Source organism: Amblyomma maculatum, chromosome 10 (assembly GCF_055883805.1).
Source record: "Amblyomma maculatum isolate TAMU_Amacu chromosome 10, ASM5588380v1, whole genome shotgun sequence".
In the NCBI taxonomy this organism is placed as follows: domain Eukaryota; kingdom Metazoa; phylum Arthropoda; class Arachnida; order Ixodida; family Ixodidae; genus Amblyomma; species Amblyomma maculatum.
This window is the reverse complement of record NC_139353.1, coordinates 22,985,810-23,008,146: the sequence shown is the minus strand read 5'-3', so window position 1 is coordinate 23,008,146 and position 22,337 is coordinate 22,985,810. Positions and strand designations below refer to the sequence as shown.

The following is a 22,337-nucleotide window of genomic DNA, read 5'->3' as shown; positions in this document are numbered from 1 at the left end:
TGAAGTTGTGATAACTTTAGCTAGCAAGTACCATTTGTATTTGTTCAGTATGCAACAAACTACATTACATGCGGAAGGCGAAAGTGAAATGCCTCGTGACGTCAATGAAAAGGGGTTGCAAAATTTGACGCCACGGACTGCGCGCGCCCGGCACTGCATGCAGTGGCGCAGTGATCGTCGAGATATCGATTGCAGTGATGTTTTTTTTTTTCTCTCTCTCTTTTTTTACCTTAGTTGCCTGCGTCTGCGTTCCATTTTCCGAAACTCGCTGTCACTACAGGGAGGCGCATGCGATTTTCGAAACTCCTTACGGGCAATGCGGCCCACTTGAGTGCAAGATAAACACAAGAGGCATCTGATTCGCTAAGATCAATAATTTTATTATTCCATGTCAACATCTTCAAAGACGTTGGTATATTTGCAAAGATCGCGCAATTGTACTAGCCGCAATATCCTTTCACGTAAACGCTTTGAAACAACAAGCGAGTTACAACAGCGACGATTTTTACAGAAAGAAATGATTGGTGCCGCTAGTTCTTCGGCGACGATTAACGATTTGGTGCCGCTAGTTGTCCAGCAGCGTAACCGGTGAGAATTACAATCGCGCTGCTGCCCCGCTGAAGGCGAACTGAATATCGTTAAGCGTTAATGGGCAAGAGCCCACATCATCAGTGCTGCTTTGCAAATCAACGCATGTAAAAGCTATGTCCAAGCCATAACAAAAATATAAAAAGCACTAATGTGCCAAAGACGTAAACCTGCTGGCAATCAGTGCACATCTGTAGCAGTGCTCCACACAACTCGAGCAGAATGACCTTGAGAAAAAAAAAAATGAGAATGGGGCCTCTAAATGCACCCAGACTGAGAAACAGGTAACAGAAACAAGAAACAATATGGACCCCCCAAGTGAACACACAAGTAGGAAAATGTGAGCTGAGGCACTGTTCATTTTTGATGTCTTGAGTTTTGAAGTCCATTGAAAAAGCAGGTCAGGGGTTATACACAGTTCCCTAAATCACATTGGACCCGGTTTTCGCAAAGCACCTTGATGCCGCTCTGCAGCACAATGGATGCCAAGGCTTGGTGCATGCACAGCAGAAAAAACGGTGCAACCCCTGGTGCCATTCTTTCCACTGCAAGCTCTGGATCGAGGCAGTCACCTAGCTACATGTCTGTAGATGACATTCAGTAGACTATTTCCTCAGTGCTCCTCTTGTTTTTGGACAGCTTCAGGTAGAGGTAATCACCAGCCTTGTCGATGACACTGAGGGCCTGGAAATCAACAAGACAACATTGCAGCAGTTACAATCCGCTGACAAATGTACAAGCAATGCCTGGGCTTCGTGCTCGAAACAGCCACGAAAAGAAAGTCAAGATACCACTTCATTTATTTCTTGCAGCATGAACAATTTCCTACCCCACTGTTTTGTTCAAGTGTGTGTGACAGGCTGTTGTCAGTTAGAGGTCAACCTGTGGCAGCAGACCAGCATTGCCAAGCTGGACCTCCGGTTTCAACTCGTCTTGAGCACCAACCTGGTGATATCATATTTGTGTGCTGTGAAAACTAGAATGACAGATTAGTGACCAAGATCATGGGAGAAAGGTGGCAGCAACGTTTTCCCTTCATAAATTCCAGCCTACTGCAGTTGCAACAAATGCTGACCAAAATGCTTCAGTGGTGCATGCATTCGTTACAAAAATAAATAAATAGATAAATAAATATATATATATATATATATATATATATATATATAATTATTTTTATAACAAATGCATGCACAAGGAAAGAGAAGAAAATGATATCAGTAGCACACTATCACACATTAGCACATGCAGTGCCACTAGAATATAAAACATAGAATGATGCAGTGTGCCACCCTTTATAAACAGTGCTCCTCAGTGAGAGATAAACTGCCTCTTCTCTGACATCATCAATCTTTTTACCTCAAGGAACCTTCATATGCACTTCTCAAAGACCATCTCGCAAAACAATATTGATGACTATGTAAACATTCACTAAATTTATTTGCCCCATGGAGACTAGCCTTACAGCTTTCAGAAATTTTTTTTAATACACATTTCCAATGGGAAAAGTAGGAAATGTGTTACTTAACTTTCTTAACTTTTTCATCTGTCTTTACCGATGAGCACTGTGCATTGTAATATTTGTTTGCTAGATTCATAAATCATTTCTTCGACAGGTACATACCATTGTCTCTAACGTCTATTCACCGACTCTATAAATCACTTCCACGGCATGCCTTTATGCCTCTGTAGAATAGAAGAGGTATGGGCACCTGTCCAACCATGTGATGCCGTTTGTTTGTACCCCTGATGGCTCATAAACATCAACGCTCAAGTAAAGCAATGCCAGCCGGACAAATCTGGCCAGGGATGACGTATCAGTCTGCTAAACTTATCTGATGGAGACCAGCTATAGCAAGAGTGCCAACCCTAACATCACTTTAAAAAAAAAAAATTTATTTGCTCCGTTGTTCTCTTTGCCTTACCTGGTCCAGCATTTCCTTGGTGTGAGAGGCCGACATGCAAAAACGAGCCCGGGCTTCCAAAAGTGGAGTCGCTGGAAAGCCTACCCCAACCGTTGCAACACCTCGCTTCATGAGATAACGCACTAGGCCGCTGCAACAAAACAAAGGAAAGAAAAAATATTAACATGTCAGCAAATACATACCTTACATCAGCATAAGGAAAAAGGTCTCAGTGTAACAAACTAGGCTGTGGATTAAGTACAACACAACATTAATTTATTTCTATCATTACATCCAGCCGCTACGTATAGTGAAAATGACTATTTGACGATTTCCCCATTTCTGCTCCGCTAAATGTTATCCGCATGAGACGGCACTTGTGATTGACCTATGTATTGTGTAGATTAATTCTCAAGTGTTACTTCTGCAGTATAAATAAAGCATAAAAATAATTGAGAATATGAACACTGCTGGCTATGCAACAGCTCTCTCTCTTAAGAAGAGATGCTCAGGCTCGTCACTCTTGGGAACAGCATTGAGACTCACGCAATCTTGGAAGGCAGGTAGAGCATAAGCGGGACAACGGGTGAATCCTCATTGCCATAGATGATGAAGCCCATCTGCTGCAACCGGCGACGGAAGTAGTGCGTGTTGCGCGCCAGTCGCTCGATGCGCCGCTGGCCCTCACTGTCCCCAGTTTCGCCCATGATGATGCGGCACGTAGAGATGATCTGCTGAGCGACAGGGGCAGTCATGCTGGCCGCGTAGCAGAAGCTGTGAGACTGCGCCCGCAAGTGATCGATCACCGCCTGCAAGAGTCGAGCACATTACCCAAGAACTGCGTCAATTCAGGCCACGAAGGAAGGTGCAATCTTCAATACGCTGCAGCAGTTACATAGCACCTGGGAATACTTTCAGTACACACTTAACGTGGATAAAACTGAAGTGCTCCCTGTTGAGGCAGTTTATTCCAGCAATGCAAGCAGCATACTAAAGAGACAAAGACTGCGACACTCTGACCAAAGTCCCATGACAGAAACAGGCATTTTGGAGCCAGCTCGGATGGATGAATGGATGGACGACAACTTTTATTGTCCACATTAAATGGAGGCCCCTTACTCCCCACCCCCGGCACGCAGGCCTAGGGGATGGGGGCTGGAGCCTCCGCGACTAAAGGCTAACAAAGAGATTTTGTTTCTTCGCGGCCTCGGCCCCAAGGCGGACGGCTTGTTGCTGCCGAGCGAGGTCTTTGCTCCGCAGCAGGGCTTCCCAGCTCTCTCTGCTATTGATATTTTCGACTCCAGGGAAGTCTACGCATTCCCATATAATGTGATCAAGAGTACTCCTCTCCCCACATGCTTTACAAAGATCATTTTTATGTTCCCCTGGTAGTACGTGAAAGGCCAATAATGGGTTAACGAAAATTCCGGCTCGGAACCTTCTTCATGGTGGATCGGGCATGAAAAAGAGCGTGCTTGATGTGCGCACTACTTTTCCTCCCGGCCAGGCACATCTCGGCTGAAATGTTCACGTTCGAAGCACCATAAACCTAAACTTCACAAGCAGACATGCCAGAGCTGATGTGCGGCAGTAAGGAGAAGCCCACCTTGGCTTTGCAAATTTTTCTGGTCATTATTACCGAATTTCGAACCGCAGCTTACGAGACAGCTGTTTCATACTTGTTTCCCATTTTTTTTCCACATGCAATGGCACAAAGTATGGGGAACACGGGGGTAAAGAATGGCCAGGATATCATTAAGTCCACATGCCTTTGCAAGGTACTCTCAAGGCTGTCAGCAATTAGCAGCTACATCTGTACACTAATTTTCCCAAAGCATCAAATAAAAATTCATCAAGGCGAATTGTGACCTGTGGTACACTTTTCTTTTATAACACCAAAGGTACGGAATGGTAATGCTCGTACCACAGGAAGCAAAGATATTTCAGAGTGATGTGCATGAAAATTTTCCTCCATACATTTACAAATTTTCTTTCATTGCAGCATATCATATCTTAGCTAATAGAATTCACTCTCTAATCACATAAAGAAAGAGATCCATAATGACCACGAAGAAAAGAAATCTAAAAATGTTTATTCACAAGAATTCTCAGACTTTAACACTGGTGGGAAAACAGGAGAATAAAAGATCCAGAATATAATTTTTGTACATAGCTATATCAAAAACAAGTATTCAAAGTTATGAACTCTTCATACTCTCCGATCAGGGATTAAAAAAAAATGCTCATGCACAACATTTTGGTCTACTCTATAGCAGTATGAAGTTTGACACTGGGTCGTACTTCAGAAAAGTGTGTCCACTATACTGCTGGTGGCACTTTCAGAGACGCAATGCAGTGAATCTCCTTGGCAACGACAAACGAATGTTACAGATGAGCACCTGCTGATGGTCCAGGCTGGACGAAGCAATCGTCTCGGTTTGAACTGAAATAGAACATCAACTTCCTCTTTTTGTACAAAGCTGTCCCTTGCACCTGGAAGGCCAATGACGATGCTACGAAATCCTGAGAACATAGTCTCGTCACTGAGCAAAGTCAATGAGAGGTGAGAAAACCATCTTGGATACCATGTTTGCCATAACCGCTCTTGTTGACAGGCTTTGCGAGAAGTTTAAAGATATTCCCTTTTGCAGATGACGAAAAAAAAGTTTTTCAGAACTGAAGCGTAGCTACTTTTCCAGCAGCAATCAGGATTGCTCAGAATGAAGCTCTTTGCATGCCACCGTCCAAACTGAACATTTTGAATAGGTGCAGTAAGCAGAGTTAACATAACAAAGTGGAGGGCTCTGGATTGACTCTAACCAGCTACATTCTTTAATGTGCATCGACAATGCGCATTACACAGGCGGTTACCATTTCGCCTCTGTGCAAGTTAGAGCAATTTCTGAGAGCACCTTTTTGCTTGTTTCAAGTCTACTCTGCCCAGCAACCCATTGCTCTGACATGAGAAAGCAAAACAGTCTATTTTGAATGCAGAAAAAACATAAAGCTCCATAGAAACTTTATTTGGTGCTTCAATTTTTATTACTTAGTTTAATAGAATGCTGCACTACCACAGCAACTGGCCACATCTTTTTGGACGCACTGCGCAACAACTCACCTTGGACCCAGCAATGTAGCCGCCTGCAGCTCCAAAGCTCTTGGTGAAGGTGCCCATGAGAAGGTCAACGTCTCGTGGGTCCAGGCCAAAGTAGTCTACAACACCACGTCCAGTTGGACCCAGGGCACCTACGCTGTGGGCCTCATCTAGATACACATACGCGCGGTACTTTTTCTTCAACGCAATAATCTCAGGCAGCATCACGATGGAGCCCTCCATACTGCAAGTAAGGAAGCAAGGTCGCAGTCATGGTCGAGCCCCACAGGTGTTGACGTACAGTGACAGACGGCAGTTAAATCTCCCGTCTTATGGTAAATACACAAGTAAAGTGCAGCGCGAAATGGAATCCCTTTTGCTTTTTCTCTCAAGCAAGAAAGTATGTACGTATTATGGTTCTGCGGCATAACCTGGGCATGAAGTTTCATACACAAATATGTGCCAATTCATTTATTTAATTTTCAGGCCATGAAGCATTGAAGCATTGCAGCAAAAAATGGTAACCTAAACAGTGCAAAAAATGTGCTAAAAAAAAACAGTGTTATGAGAATACAGAATTGTAGAGCCCTCTAGAACTTGGTGTTATCCATGATGGTTACAAAAGCAGCACAAGTATGGTTCTAGTCTTCATTTCTTCATACAATAAAGAGTTCATCCAAGCAATCAAGCAACCCAGTGTCAGGATTGTATACGAATGTATACAACCCTGACACAGGTGTGAACTGTGGCCCTCCAGTACACTCTTGTATGCGGAACAAACAAGCTGTGAGCACGTAATTAAACTTTTTGCATTCTTTCCACAATGCAGCTGTCAGTTGAAATTTACTTAACACATAATCTGCTAATTACAGTGCAGTCCACTTATAACAAAAAATACCAGATATAATGATCAAAGATCAAGTTCTTGAGATTTATAATTTTTCCCATTGCCCCTATGTAAAAATAAACCAGATATAATGATCGATTATCGGCGGTACATCGGATATAACGATAGCTTTATCGCCGCCCGGTAGGTGTTTACCATAAAAATTTGACTGAATATTCAATAAAAGATAAAATATTAAGAAGACAATAACGTGCAAACTCGACATATGCGGCAAAAACGGAACGAAATGAGCACTATCATCATCGCAATCGCAGCCACGCAAAGGGTGCAGCGATTGTATCGCTATCGCCGATTCTGCGTCTGTGGAAAATGACGGCGACCACATTGACGGACAGCACGATAGCTGACGATATGAAACGCCAGATTTATCGAGATTTTCGGGTAAGCCTCATGAAAAAATACGGACATTTGCACTCTACGATTTTATTGATCATCAAGGCTGGGGATGTTCTTCAGTTCCTCCAGTCGCTAATCGGTTTCATGTATGCTAGAAGGACTGCCACCAGCGTACATGCTAATGGAAGCGATGCTCACAGTGATTGTCAAGCTTCAGCTGCTGCTCAAGCGAGCGCAAATTTCCAACTTCTTTAAGTATGCTTAAGTTATTTTAAGGTTATTGATGTATACTGTAATAATCAGTCTTTAGTGCTCTTTACGATGATAAGCATTGCTCAACCCAACTTACTCATCGCTAGTAAGTAGACAAGCCTACATGCATGAGAAAATATGTGGGTGTGCTTTTTTTTTTCCTTTCTTGCCGAGCCAGCTATAACGATAATCGGTCATAACGATCGGATTTTCAGGTTTTCTCAATATTGTTATAAGTGAACTGCACTGTAGAAACTTGAAAGCCACAACAGGTATTTGGAAATGGACTCGCAATAAAGAATTGCGCCTCCATTCAAACATCGCCCAGGTGTTAAACTGAGCTCTTTGAACCCACCTGTACACCCCCTCTACAATGATGATTATCTTTTTCCATGGCCTGTGGGTTCGTGGCTGCCCCTCGACAATGGCATCTCGCAGTTTTCGCTCGAGGTCCTTCATGTCTGCAGCAAAAAAAAGAAGAAAACGAAAAAGGCTCATGAGGCACTTTTTTTAAGCTGACATTCAAGCCTCATGGTCAGGGCTATTCAAAGTTCCTCATTGCACAACAAATGTTAACAATAACAAGACATCATAAGCAAACAAAAGAAAAGTATTGCCATTCGTCGCAGGTTGTGTCAGTTGGTATTTTAGCCCAGCAGTCCGTTAAGTATCAGTAATGCTGGCATCAGACAGCACACGGGCCTGTTTGTACAGTATTAGACCGTAAGCTGTACTACCCGAGGCGCAACTTCAGATTTCGCCTCGGTTTGTAGCAATGACCTTGACCTTTGACCTCAAACCCCTTCCCTTCTGACGTGGCTCAGGTGTATAGCAAGAATTCATACAGATACTAAACTTTTCCTTCCCTATAAACAAATTTGCAAATTAAGTGTAGGCGTCCACCAAAAAGTGAGATACTGTGCCTCCTTTCCCCGAAAATCAAGTTAAACAATGTCTTTTTAAATTATCACAAAACGAAAAGGTGCACTATCTGCTTGGCGCAGCTAGAGCGCACCCCTAATTCAAACCGTCAAACTATTTACAACCTTAATAAACCACGCTTTACCGAGCTTTTGCTCATATTACACTAGATACAAGCCATGATTAAAACCCCACCATTTTTTCGCCTCGATCATGAAATATGCCCAGTATCAAACCTGAGAACCCGGAATCAGCACCTAAATGCCAAAGCCACCTGACCCACAGCAGTGCCAATTGAATCTGTTCCAGCAGAAAACTTTTCTAGCTCTCCACATACAATGCTCAAATGTTTTAAATTACAAAATCCGAAGTGGGAAAGAGGTCGACATATCATCGAAAGCAAACCATGGCACCCTCAATAAATTGCTAAACAAAAGAAACATCCGGTGTACTACAATTTAAAATTTGGCGGTTACAATTTTATGTTTGCTCTCCCTGCTGCACCCTATGACAGACTTACAATTGCATAAATGTGGTAATTAACAACCTTGTGAATGGCACACGCTCTTCCACTCATTTACTGGTCTAATCCATTCCGATTCACTGATCATAAGAATAACGAGATGCCATGGGGTGCATTGGCACACCCCACTAGGGGAGCCAATGATGATCACGGTGATACAGGTCAATTCCTAGAGGATACTCGGGTAGCTCCAAACAACCAGTTCAGTGAATGGTCCTAGTCTTGCAGACTGCACAAGCTCGGCGATGAACGTTGTTGCCGGGCAAAATTATGTCTTTCACAGCTCAGCATCTCTTAAGGCACAGCCAGCACTTTTTTCACCTAGGCGTGAATCAAACCAAGGGGGGCGAAAGAACATTACTGTTGTGCTTGAAGACCCGAATGGTGGCCCCTGACAAGCGGCAGCCCAGGATGAGAGAGGCATGGTTGAGCTCATCGCTCAGCAGGAGGCAACCTTTCTGCGCCAGTCCAGGGATGTTGGTTGAGTTAGTGGCAAAGCCCATGCCCACCGTCAAGCAGGCCTCCACACCGAGGAAGCGCGCCATCAGCTCCTCCAGCTCCTGGTGGATGGCCAGGGTACCTGCACCAGAACCGCACCGGGGGCATCAATATAACCACACTGAGAATTCCAAGCGGCCTCCTACCCCTCATCTCTTGCTCATGACAAATACTTACGTGGGCGCCAAGGGAAGTTTTCAACCAGCTGGATCCAAAAAAATAAAGGACACCATTAACCCCTGCTTGCCAAACATATTTCTGCCGTTACAGCACAAAACGTTAAGGAGAAATTGCGAGAGCCAAAAGGTGACAATTATAGCCCGGTAGTAATCACACTATAATATGGCACCTCTTCACAATGTCATCGTCCTGCCTACACTCTGCTGGTTAATTGGTATCACTGAAGAACTGTTACTGCGTGTCAAAGAGCCAGTCTTGTGTCCAGTCTTGTGTTCACTGCTTTGATACAATAAAGTAACAGCACTGAAACGGTTCAAATTAAAGCCTCACCATTTAATTAAGCATAGCTTGTTATAGGATGGCATTAACCCTTTCCCTCCCGCTGACAAGTATAGTCGTCATTAGATTCTGTAACTATATACTCAATAACGACTACAGTCGTCATGCGCCAAATTTGCTCAAGCAGCGAACCAATGACGACTATGCTTGTCCTATTGCATCTAGTTGCGGTTTGTGACACTAGATGGCCATACTTGTCCACGCTTTTCTAATTGTGTGTTGCCTTTAGTCATATTCCCGCCTCTAACAGCAGCATGCGAAAAATGGCTGCCCCTGTGCCGCACGTGAGTGAAAGCTCGCGCAAAAGAAAATATTATGGCGACTCCTCATCAGATGATGACAGTTCTGTAGAGTTGTACTCGGATACGGAAAGTGGCGTGTTTTCATTTGAGGACTCTGACGATTCTGTGGCTGTACCGGACAATGTCGCAGCCCCATAGATTTATCAAATCCGCCTGCTGCACCGCCGCGTCTCCTGCTCTCTCAAACGCCTGGGATAGCTGAAGTTTCTTATTTTATGTGCGGTTCACATTTTCTTCTTCATGTTCATTTTTTATTGTGTATTGAACTCTGCAAGATACTTTTTCGCAGAATACTGTTGTCTTGTAGTTAAGCCTTTAAACTACATGTTCTATGTATGTAAAAGGCCAGTGTCTGGCCCACCTTCTCCTAAAAAATAAATGAAATAAAAGAATAAATGTTTTCATGCCAAAGTTCAGTGATACTCACAGTATGGTTTTCTGTGCTATATGTATCCGGACTATCTTCTAGCTGCAAACTGCCTCCATTTTCGCGAGAAGAAAAAGATAAATAAACCACTATCGCTAAAGTTAATCTGGGCCACAAGGACTGTCAATGCTATAAAATCCCTTCGACTCTCAGTTTGCCTGCCACACTAAGCGTGCTTGACAGATGCCTGAAAATGTGGCTGCTGCTCTTCTACAATGACATAACCGAAATCAGGCACAGGACCTGTGAATGGCAACAAAGGAGGAACTTGATGACCTGAAGTAACCAGGCAGTCGACCATAGAATAACACAATTGACCATAGAAAATTCAAACCCAAAGCCAAGCAAAATTATTTTCCAATAAAGCAGATTCAAATTAGAGCAGCATTTTTTGTATGTTTGATATTGATGGGACTAAAGCCTTAAATAGAAATAGAAAAAAAAAAAAACAAGAAACAAAAATTAGATGTTGAAACTGCAAGTTCAAATCAATAATAGCTAATGGAAAAGTAACTAAGGCTTCAATGCACCAAACATGGCTCTAAGTAGCAAAATGTGCAGTAACTGTTCCACTTGTACCAGATTCTTCAAATGCACTGAGAGGAAAGAAATAAAGGAGAAAGAGAAAAGGTAGAAAACAGGTTTAGCATCAAAGCTGATCCTTATCGAAACATAGCACTTGTTGGAATGGCAGCTGTGATGCAGCATGCCATAATCTTCAGATGGAGATGATTATCAAGCAATGGTTGATGCAGACATGATTTTCATATTGACAACATACGTTTTTTTAAACTATTACTCGAAAAAAAAAAAACAAAAAAAAAAAACGCAAGAACTCACAGAATCACTCTAATACAGACATTATCCACTACTCGCAAGATAGTTCAGTGGTTATGATTAATTTAAAAAAAAGTAAACGATGCAACAGCTCCTGAGAGAATAATTCATGCAAAAAGCCCACACTATGAGTACTATACAACCCAATGCAAGTATGTGATCTTGACAATCTGCCAAGTAATGGGACTAGCAAACCCACCACCATTCCCTAAAATCACAGAAGCCTGATTTAGAAAAACAAAAAACAAATAATGAACCCAGCGAATTGTGAAAAGAGACATTTACGAACCCAGGGCAACAAGCTGCCCAGGAACGTGGCCACAACCTCAAAGCCCCTGCCACAAAGGTACATTGTCATAAATGCAAATGTAGCCATAACCTCAAAGCACCTGTCATAAAGGTATGTTGCCATAAATGCAAAGGACAGAAATGAAACAGAGCAAACCTATTTCACACACCTAACTCGTGACGACTGCTGCAGGTGCCACTGCCGTAGCGTTCGATGGACTTTTGTACTTCGTCAACAACGGGTCCTGAATTTTCAGCGAAGCCTAGGTAGTTGTAGGATCCCATATTGATGGCCTTTGTCACAGTGCCTGGCATTCTAAATGGCAACAAAACAAAGCAAATATCAGAAACACGAAGCAGATGCATGACCCTAAGTCACCGTACCCTCAATACAGTCTAGCTGCATCCCGTCCAATAAAAAACAATACTCACAGACAGCAGCCAATGCAGCAATACATTGCCACAGTTACAACCCAAATCTCTGCAACTTGCTTTGCCCATACACAAGCTAATAAATTCCGTGAACCGTTACAGACTGAGGTGGTCGAAATTTTCGAAGCCCTCAACTACGGCACCTCTCACAGCCTGAGTCACATTGGGACATCAAAGCCCGTAAAATAAACCAAACCATATAAAAGCAGAAAGCCAGTTCAATCTGGAGGGCAACACTGCTAAGCAGATTAGAATATACAATAAAAGAAGTCGAATAAGACAAACATAAACCATCAGTCGGATGAATAAGCTAGCATGGCATAAGGTGACATACACAACTAGCCATGGCACTAGCCAAAAGTGGGTGCCCATGACAATCACTGCTGCAGCCATACCCATCATCATCAGCTATGTCAACTGCAGCCCATAGTCCCCTCTGAATGCTCTCCAACTCTTGTGGGCATCCTTACCTCTTCACTCGACTTGCTGCCACCACCTTCCCCCCAACCCAAAAGGCTGCTGCCTGTCTGTTCGCCACATTAAGTGCCATGCTCAGGTCCATTTTCCGCTCTTGATTTCTGCTAGAATACCACTGCCTCGAATTCTCCGACGTACACTACTCTGCCACTGAAGCTTACCCCATGAAAGGCTGCAAATGATAGTACCGTGAATTCAGCTTTCGCATGCTACATTTACTTTTCAACAGAAGTCGCTACCCGACGTGAAAGAGGCGAACATCTTTAGAACACACCTCAGAGTTCAGGAGAATGGCACAACGTGACTTACACAAACGTCCAATTGTTGTCATAGCTGACACGATCCACAAGGTCAATGACAGCACCAGGCACGCTGCATATGGGCTGGTTTAGGCAGTCGCGAATGCGTCTGTACACATTGCGTGTGTAGAAGCTCTCAAAGCTCTGGTAGAGTGGGACGTAACCCTGTGAAGAAAAAAGTAAGTATGCTGCTTGAGCACAATTTGCTAAGGCAAGGTCACACAAAGCTGACACACATCCAACCAGAAAGTACAGCACATGGTCCAAAGCTATCACAAACTATAATCTGTAAATGCCTGAAAATAAAGCTACTCCTATGACATCCATCTCTTGAAGCTGAACTGCTAAGTACAGCATGCTTCCTTGACCTACAGCCATAATGCTATCACGTGAAAAAATATTGCTAGTGCATTGAGATGCTTAGTGGCAAACAAATAACACCAAGAATGTAAAACGTTTCTTGTTACAGTGATTGTGCCTTCACCAATAGTAAAAAGAAAGAATGCCATGAACAATCTCCACAGTGTCGCACATTCTGATGTCATAACTATGCGATGCATAACACGATCACCATGACCATGTCTCATATCAACGAACGTGCAAAGTCTGGAAGGCTTGCCACACAGTTCTGGCTAACCAAAGAAAGTCAAAAATGTGTTTCAGCTATTTGGGGAAGCCTGTGGTGAGTAAACACAACAAACCAATCATGCAAGGGATTATCTTCATTTTTTCAAATGCCAACAGACTGTGTATACTTCAAACATCACTGGTGCTTGCCTTCCGGTCCAGCTCCGAAGAACTGTGCGTCTCCTCGAGCCCCGTGGAGCGCATGAAGTCCCGAATGTGACCAAAGATTCCAAGAATGACATAGCTCAAGTATGTGCTCAGTGCCATCAAGAGGGGAGTCTCCTCAAAGTAGTCCTTGCCCCGGGTCCTCGGCTTTTTTTCTTCATGCTGGGAAAACAAAAAAGAAAGAAAACTTACCCCTCCTGTCACATCAGATACAGCCAACCATGAATATAACAGTAACCATGAGCTGCTGAAAACTCGCTTCTGGAAGCACTGCTAAACTATTTGCATGCTATATTAGCTTGCACAGTTATTATTTACTTATTTAGCGCTATTTACTCAGACACAGTGATGACACATGGATAAGTAGAATAAGCTGAAGATGATTTACATGCACAATGAGCACGCACATACCATGCTTGTCAAAACGTATAACCCCCCCATTTTACAATTTCTTAAGAAAAAGAGTGGATCCAGTATGTGGGCAAATAAAAATTATATAGCCCAATCACATGAACTTTATCAATTTTTAGGGTAGTTCCTTGAACTATGCGCTAAAGTTTTATTTCGCAGTATCTAAAGTTTAATTTCCTGAATAAAGAAATACATGTATAATGGTGTTTGGCTCCGAGTAATTTGCAGTTCATTAGCGGTGTTCAGGTTATTTGATGTCGATGACGCTTTCACTATGCTTCCTTTTTCATTTTGACATCTTAAATGACTGCGAACTCCAGCCAGATTAACTGTAACCGCTGCTATTTTTATTTTATTCCTGCATGCATGCTGATTCTTTCCTTGCTTCAACATTTGTTCTCTTCGTCCCACCTTTCTGCTGCCTCCTCTATACATGTCAATTCAGAATATAATTCAGAGTTTTTGAGATTCAAATGCGCGTCCCTAATCATGCAGCAGTTCATCTTCCTTTGTAGAATACAAGGTACCCTCTACGCAAATGCATAAAATCGTAAATTATTTTACATGTCTCTGTCGAAGGCCCAAGGCAACCCAGAGGCACAAACAAAAATTTATCCCTATCACACTGGCTAACCACCAAGTCATGGCTACGATGGCTAATGGTTCAATTAGTGATTGCTATGCTGATTTATTGTACGGCCTGCGGTGGCTTGCTTTTGCCAAATTTTTTTACCAATAGTAAAAAGTCTTCGGACACACCAGAGATGCGTCCATGAGTTCATATCTAAAGATGAAATCACATTTAGCAGCGCATACATCTTCTTTGTTTCAGTTGTGCGTATGCAGCCGAGCGCTGCGATATGGAAGCTCCGTACAAAGCTCTGTCACAGCACGCAATGTCGAACACAAAGCCCATTTCGAAAGAAGCACAGCGACAAGAGTGGCACTTGTGTGACCTCAATGCCAACAGCAAACAAAGAAAGCAACATAAATGGAGCCGACGAAGCGCAACGTCCCGCTTCATTTACCCCCAGCAAGCCAATGCACCTACCACAGCAGTACCGCATTTGGGTATGATGGTTATTTGATGCAAAAAGGATCTCAGCAAACGAATAAAATTATAAGAACAATACCACAGCCAAAGCTTCCTCTAAAACTGCACCTAGAAATGTACAAAAAGAAAATGACAAGGAATGAAATGAACTCTGAAACAATGCACAATGCATACCAGATACAACTAGCACACGAGTATTAGTGTGAATATGACTAAAGATAAGCTTGGATAAACTTGTGGGTGCTCTAAAGACTACAATGAGTGCAACACTACCTGCTATTTTCTATAAAATCTTTGCCAATTAACTTTAACACTGATTGGCCCAAGCAAGGACACTATGTATAAAATAACTAAAAGTTTCAATGTACATAAAAGATAAATGCCCGACACTCTAACTGTGATTTGTATGAATTATATGAATCAACAGGAATAAAGTGCCTACGATTTATACTAGCCATACATATGAAGTCACGTTAAAATACTTGATATGGGGTGCATTACCTAATGAACTCTCACTTTAAGGAAGCCACTAAGTACTTAACAGGTTAACATTGAGTGCAAAACTACAACAGAAAAAAATGCAGTTTCTTGAAAAGTTTTTCGCAACAGCTCCACTCCAACATTTTTTAAAAATGAAGCACGCAGCAGTGCAATGACAACAACGCCCTAGCGTAAAGAGAGTGCATATCCACTCACTTCCCATACGAAGAGTTGTATCAGTAACAACGCTTGATTAACCCAACCACCAAACAAAAGAGATGCCAAACTACCTTTATTTGCAGCTAAAAACCTGTTAAAATTGAATGGCCTCCACAGAGAGGATGTACAGCTATGCTCCATTAATGAACACAATTTGAATAACAGACAGGTTTCCCGAGGACCAAATGTCAATTCATTTATGCCTCAATATACAGAGTGCCGAAAGCAAAGTCTTGGATGCCTCAATCAAACATTTCCTATCCAATAATTTATTGCAGGACACCTACAAAAAGACATTGCAAGGACCCTAGCGCCTCATTTACAGCCTTTTTATGTTTGCTGATGACATGCACTGAAATTCCAAGATGCCCAGTCAATCGGCCTTTCTGTTAGGTACAATATAGTGCATGATGGCCCGCAAAGAAAGCTCTCTCAGTAGCCCAGATTCCTCAGACAGCAGCTGTATGCACATGTTAGTCGTTTAGGAGGGGTGCCGTTATACAATTCAACATCATCCCATGCTTCCTGGCCAGCAAGACATTTCAAGTAGCACTCCTTTTATTTAAATATAATGAAATTTGAGAACAACACACTTCAGGTTACCAATGTTTAAGCTTAACTGAATGCAATTTTTTTTTCTTGACTATATTACAGATGACTTACAAACAGTTTTGCTCGGGAAGGCAAAATTGTTTAGTGCCCCACATGTGCTTTCTGCATGTTGTTTCTGGGGGGTGGCCACATTTAAAAGGAATGCCTGTACATGCAAAATAAACAGCAAAAACAAACCTTCCAAGCATCCAAGGAAATTCTCAAGTAATTGCTGCATTAAATTTACAGAAAATATCTGAGACACCAATTTTACACCAGATTATAAAGCAAGTAATTTTTGCTAAAATCGTGCAACTAAATCTGATTGCTAATTAAAGCAAACCGCATAAGAGTAACTTATCTGAGGCATTCTCATTCTAAAGTTGTCAGTGACTAGCTTTTTCTCATTTGTGACCTTCTCTTCCGTAAAAAATTCTGAAGACGAGACAGCCCCATCTGTTTGTTTATTCTTTATAGAAAAGCGTGAAAAAGTATGGAAGACATTAATTTTGCCACATCATGATTTAATATTTGCTTATAACATTCTGTAATTATTTTCTACAACACATTTGATCATCCAACTGAAACCAAACTGTAATGTTGATTACAGATGTAACGCATACCTGGGCAGAATTTCACCCTAAGAATTACATCTCATGGTAAGGCTATACACGGCCCTCATTGAATCAAAGTGAGTAAGTTGGCAACCCTCCAATTAATGAAGTAAACATGCAGAACTGTAATCGACTACAAAGAAAATTAACAAATCAACCTTTCCACTTTAAAACCATACCAGATGGCAGCACTAACACAAGGTGTAAAACAATAAAGATGTACAGCAGCATCGATGTGGAGGAAAAAAATAAAAGTTCCATCTGATGCAAAGGCTGTCATGTTGTTCTGAGCGAGTGGCTGGCATTTAGGAGCTGTCATGGAGGAAGCCTTAATGACACTCACTGCCAAGCACACTTGGTGGCTATCAAATTCAGCCCACTTACTTCAATCAGCCTGTGTGTGTAGGTTTTGTAACAGCTCTACAACAGTTGGAGTGTCATTGAATGTTTGGTTGGTTTGTAGGGTTTATCGTCCCAAAGCGACTCAGGCTATGAGAGAGACAGTAGTGGAGGACTCCGGAAGTTTTGACCACCTGAGGTTGTTCAACGTGCATTGACATCGCACAGTACAGAGGGGTCTTGTATTCGACGGAGGCGAAAAGCAGCCGACGCGGCCAGGATTCGATCCCACATCCTTGGATTCAGTAGTCCAGTGCCCTAACCACTAAGCCACCACGACATGGCACATTGAAAGTGATAATTTGGATAACTAGAAACCGACGTAGTTATACCTCAGCTGCTTACGAACACTGCTTGATTTATAATATCAGCTTTATGTAAGGAACAAAGTATGCAGCTTTATAAGGTGATAAATTGGGTACGCTTAGCAAAATTTTAGTCATTCTGCATCAAATTTGCTCAAAGATCTTTATGTGAAACTTTCAACATATCCTCCGTACTGTTTGGACTTTACATTTCCTACATCTTCATCTAATGCTGGAGCTGCCAAATCCAAAAGATACTTTCATTTATAGTGTGGCCCCTGGCAGCCAACAGAGACGACAATACTAAGCGCCCCCCCCCCCCCCCTTCCCCCCATACTGAGAGCACTCAATGAAAATGACGCTGCACTTGCCATCTGACAAAACTGCAAGTAGCAATGAGCTGCTAGTATCGAGCCCAGATGAAGCTAGGAATTACTCCATGAACTTGACAGATAACCCTCCACATCGCCGCATGCGGGCAAGGTCAGTGGCGAGACGCAGCAGCCTCTCTTCAGCTAGCCTCTCATGCAAAAAGGCGAAAGACGACACCCGCACAGTGCGCCGGCTATCAGCAGCCCACAGATAGAAAGAGTACCGCGCGATATCGCACCGCGTCATTTCCTAAATGTCGCGCACCGCAGCGCCGACTGGATGGTTGAGTCCTGAATGGAGCAGCATGCACAACACAAAAAAGCGCAAAAATATTTACAAACAGACAGACAGAAACGTGCAGTAACTGATAATATGAAGTCATAAAACAAGATCTGAGACAAAGTCGTGTACCTGCTTGGGCATTTAACAATATAACCGGAGTTCCTGCGAGGTGCCGACAGCGGCCAGCTTCTCAGGCGAGCGCCGCAAGGATCTTGCTTCGAAGAACGTAACATCGAGACTTATTGGAGAGCATGGTGGAAAGAAGCAGGGCCCACGATGTGCGGTAGAGCAAAGGCGAACCTGGACGGGCATGCGCCGCGCGATCACGCCTGTCATACCGATGCGATTCCTAAGTAACAACAGAAACAGAAAACTACTGGGCGCAAGGGGCCAACCTTGCTTCTACGTGCCTGCTGTGCACATGAGTGGCTTTCAAAAGGCCGAACGAGGACAGTCGAAAAAAAAAATAATAAAACCCGACAGGGAGGAACGTTTGGGCCGGCGATCGCCGACGCTCACCTCGCGCCAAGGTTTCTGTAAGCCGAGGAGACCTCGTTCTGTCAATGGTCCGCGGAGATGAACGGCACACTTTCAGGCTCGCGGCGTGCTGTCCATGCGCAGCTCCGATGCAGGGCAGGGGGCAAGTGCGTGAGCGTGACCCGTAAACAGCCCGCCTATGCCGCTATCGCACGATCGACAACATAACAGTATCAAAAAGACCGTGTACTACCTGGCTTACGTTTCCGGAGCACCTCTGCCGGGGTGCAGCCCACTGATGCGCTGGGCTACTGAGCACGTACCTTGGCATTTGCTTCATTCCTTAGCGTTCCACTGTGGGCCACACCGTTGCAGTAGCTTGTGGTTTTTTCCAGTATTTCTGTGTCCTCTTCTTTAAGACCCATGACTACGTTTCCGATTGCTTAACGTGATACGATTAGTTTTTGCCGACTGGGAGGTGCCGGGCCCGGGCGACAGCTTAGCCACACATCTCCACCTGGCGCGCTGGCGCGTGATGCTTGATGTCTGCCGCAATGCCGCTGAGACACAATGAAAAGAGTTTCAGATATCACTTTAAAAAAAAAAAAAAAACTTTTTGTTGCAAAATAAAGCACGACTATGCATTTTATCAGCAGCAATTAAAGCAAGCTTTTTTTTTTTTGTTCACAAGATTTGACAAGGATGAATAGAAAGAATAAATACAAAATGGCAAATGTTCGCCATGCATGATTGCCTCTCGATGAATGCGCATGACAATTTTTGTTGATGTCAAAAAAAAAAAAAAAACATTATTCGCGTAACACTTGAAGGTTTCTACATATTTTTCTTGTTTCTCTCCGTTAACCAAAGTACCAGCAGTACAACCGGTACACCGGTACAAAAGTACACCATTGACCTTGAGTACACCACAACCCACAACCACAGCGCGGAGCAGACGACGCAGTGTTTTTGGCGCGCAAATTAACTTGTGCAGCCAGTGCCGCATTTATTGATCTCGTTATAAAAATTGTCTTCCACGGTTTAATATTGCCCGGGACAGAGTAAAGCTATCAGCAGTTAAAATAGCTAGGGTTGTTAAATGAGGCTGTGCACTTTTCCCTTCTTACCTCGTTTCGAGTGTTTATATCATGTTTCTTGTTGCTCTGAAGAATTATTTACAGTAACCAAGCAATGTAATAGTTTTTAATACGGTTATGAAGAATACCGCACTCAACGAGCGAGCTAAATTAAGAGTACAACGTCCCGTATAACTACAGCTACCGGTGTCATCATACACAGAAAAAAAAAAAGGAAAAAAGAAAAAGAAAGAAAGAAAAGAAATGCAATCGTGCCGAAGTTGCTCACGAGCCGCCACAATTTTCCTCTCTTCTTTTTTTTTTTTTTTCTTTTTTTTTTTTTTTAAGCGTGCACGTGCGCGAATGTGTGCAAAAATTCAGAAATATGATACATGTTTCTTCTCTCACTTCGCAGCATTTAACAGCTAGCACTACAGTCAGTTTGTAATGTCCCAACTGCTCCTTTTTATTTGCTTCCTTTGTGCAATGTGTGTACTCGAGAGTGACCGAGCGACGTGCCTTATTGGCGACATATGCGTGTCACCATCCCCGGAACATAATTTTTATCGTCACGTTCCGAGAAGCCCGCCGGCCATTGAACCGGGGTCAGACGCGGTCGACGAACGCGTTGCAGTCAACAGCGACGTATCCTACTAGCGAACGCTGTCAGGGGACTGACCACATTGACCACATCTCGTTCCACAAGTTCCGCTTCACGCTAAAGTGGCTAAAGTAGCTGAAGTGACATGACAGATGCACGCTTCAGTGCGCCCTTTCTTTATGATCCTCTTCCGGCTTTTCCATTGGCGCGAAAACCGCATCACACGACTTTTATCTCAGGCGCAGAAGACTAGCAAACTCGTCGCTTGATGGAGCCATGTGTACTGTAGTGGGCTAGCGCGCCAAGTTTGCATTGCTAGAGCAGAAATGCGAAAGGCGAAATCGACACAATCAACACATCTCGAGCGTTAGTTACGCAGAGGACGTAGCAAGTGCCAACACCACGGCTTAGGGAGCTTCAGCCTCCCTCGAAATTTTTGCTTATTGCCATGCGGCGCCAACACGTCCCTTTCCCATCGCCTTCATCCTCTGCATACGGCGCTGCTTCCTTCCTTTTAATAATAATAATTGGTTCACAGGAAGGGAAGGCGCAGTATCTGTCACACTTGTTTCTGTGGACGCCCGAACCGCGTCGTTGGGGAAGGAAGGAAGGTAGGAGTTAAAGTGGAAAGGGAGAAAGAGGAGCCGTAGTGGAGGACTACGGAGTAATTTCGACCGCACAGCACACGGACGCCTCTTCATTTCGCCTCCATCGAAACGCAGCCGCCGCGGTCGAAATCGAACCCGGGTACTCCGGCACAGTAGTCGGTCGTCTTACCACTGCACCACCGCGGCGGGGCAACCTTCGTTTTGCCTGTCCTTTTTTCCTGTCTTCTTTTATCAACGCAACACTATAGCCGAACATTTCGAAGTCTCCATGCCACAAAATAAACTTCCAAGAAACATCCGTCCCGGAGATCGAGGCCGATTATCGAAAAAGACGCCTTCCCGAGAGACGACTCCAAACAACGTGAACCCGATAAGAAGCAAACTTCCTGTATGAGAGAAAAAAAAAAAAAAGACGCCAGCCGCATCGCTAGCTGCACCTGCACCCTTTTCAACTCCCACTCCTTTCTCCTGCCCCCTCCTCCTGCATTCGCCTCTCATCACCTCAATTCTTTCCTTTCGCTGCATTACAGGCACTGTGCTGCATAACAAAGCCCTGTACGACATCCCTGAAGAAGGAATTCGCCGAGCCGACTCCCGAAGCGTCGGGTTTCTTGTAATAAAAACGTTGGTTGGAGAATTCTCAAGTTTCACGAGTCCCTGGACGCGAGCGCGGGAAACCGGAGGGACCGAGCACGAACGAGAAAAAAAAATCCTTCGTTCTGTCTGTCCTTTTTTTTTTTTTTCTCGTTCGGGTCTGTTCCTGTCGAATCACTGCCCTTATTCCAAAGGGAGGAGCGTCTGCACTGACCATGTGTCTCCTTAGCAGGATCGTGCACATCTAGCACTGGGCGAGACGGAAGTAGCTGTTTCCTTTGCTCGAACGCTTGCTGTTGGGGAAGGTCACAAACGAAGTCCCGCTTTTTGACACCAAAGGGGTAAGCGGCTGAAGAATGTCCGCAATGTTGGGTACGAAGCGGAAAATATATGTAGCCATTCCGGGAATGCTTTGCAACTCGCTTCTATTAGTGCGACTGGTCATTTTTAAGATGGCTTCAACCTTTTTTTTTTCGTCGGGTTTGATTCCGTGCTGGTCAAGCTTGTGACCTAGGAATGTGAGCAGGTCGATGTAGAATAGGCATTTGTTCTCGTTTGGCGTCACACCTGCCTCAGTTAGCCGTTGAATAACGGTTCCAAGTGTCTCGTTGTGCTCTGTTTCGTCTGATCGAGGCCCAGGTAAGGATACCGTCCATATGGCATACAACTCTGTTGACATCTTCCAGAATTTTTGACATCTGCCGCTGAAAGAGCTTAGGATCGGACGCGATGCCAAACGGAAACCTGTTAAAGGAAAACCTCCCGAATAGCGTGATGAAGGAAGTCAGCTTCTTACTGTCTACACTGAGTGGTATCTGCCAGAACCCTGAACTGGCATCAAGCTTCGAAAGCACCTTGGCC

The 22,337-nt window shown here is 43.7% G+C and overlaps 1 protein-coding gene across 1 annotated transcript; it reads right to left on the bottom strand.

Annotated features, from left to right (window-relative positions):
* Positions 1 to 359: 359 nt before the first annotated feature.
* lace (serine palmitoyltransferase long chain base subunit) lies at positions 360 to 19,149 on the bottom strand. The gene is made up of 10 exons (XM_084582222.1): positions 18,921 to 19,149; positions 13,379 to 13,555; positions 12,612 to 12,766; positions 11,564 to 11,709; positions 8,884 to 9,102; positions 7,434 to 7,539; positions 5,608 to 5,827; positions 3,036 to 3,298; positions 2,511 to 2,640; positions 360 to 1,272 (listed from the first exon to the last, which is right to left on the bottom strand). The coding sequence occupies exons 1-10, from the start codon at positions 19,020 to 19,022 to the stop codon at positions 1,186 to 1,188; spliced, it is 1,605 nt and encodes a 534-aa protein (XP_084438348.1). The 5' UTR covers positions 19,023 to 19,149; the 3' UTR covers positions 360 to 1,185.
* Between the last annotated feature and the right edge of the window lie 3,188 nt (positions 19,150 to 22,337).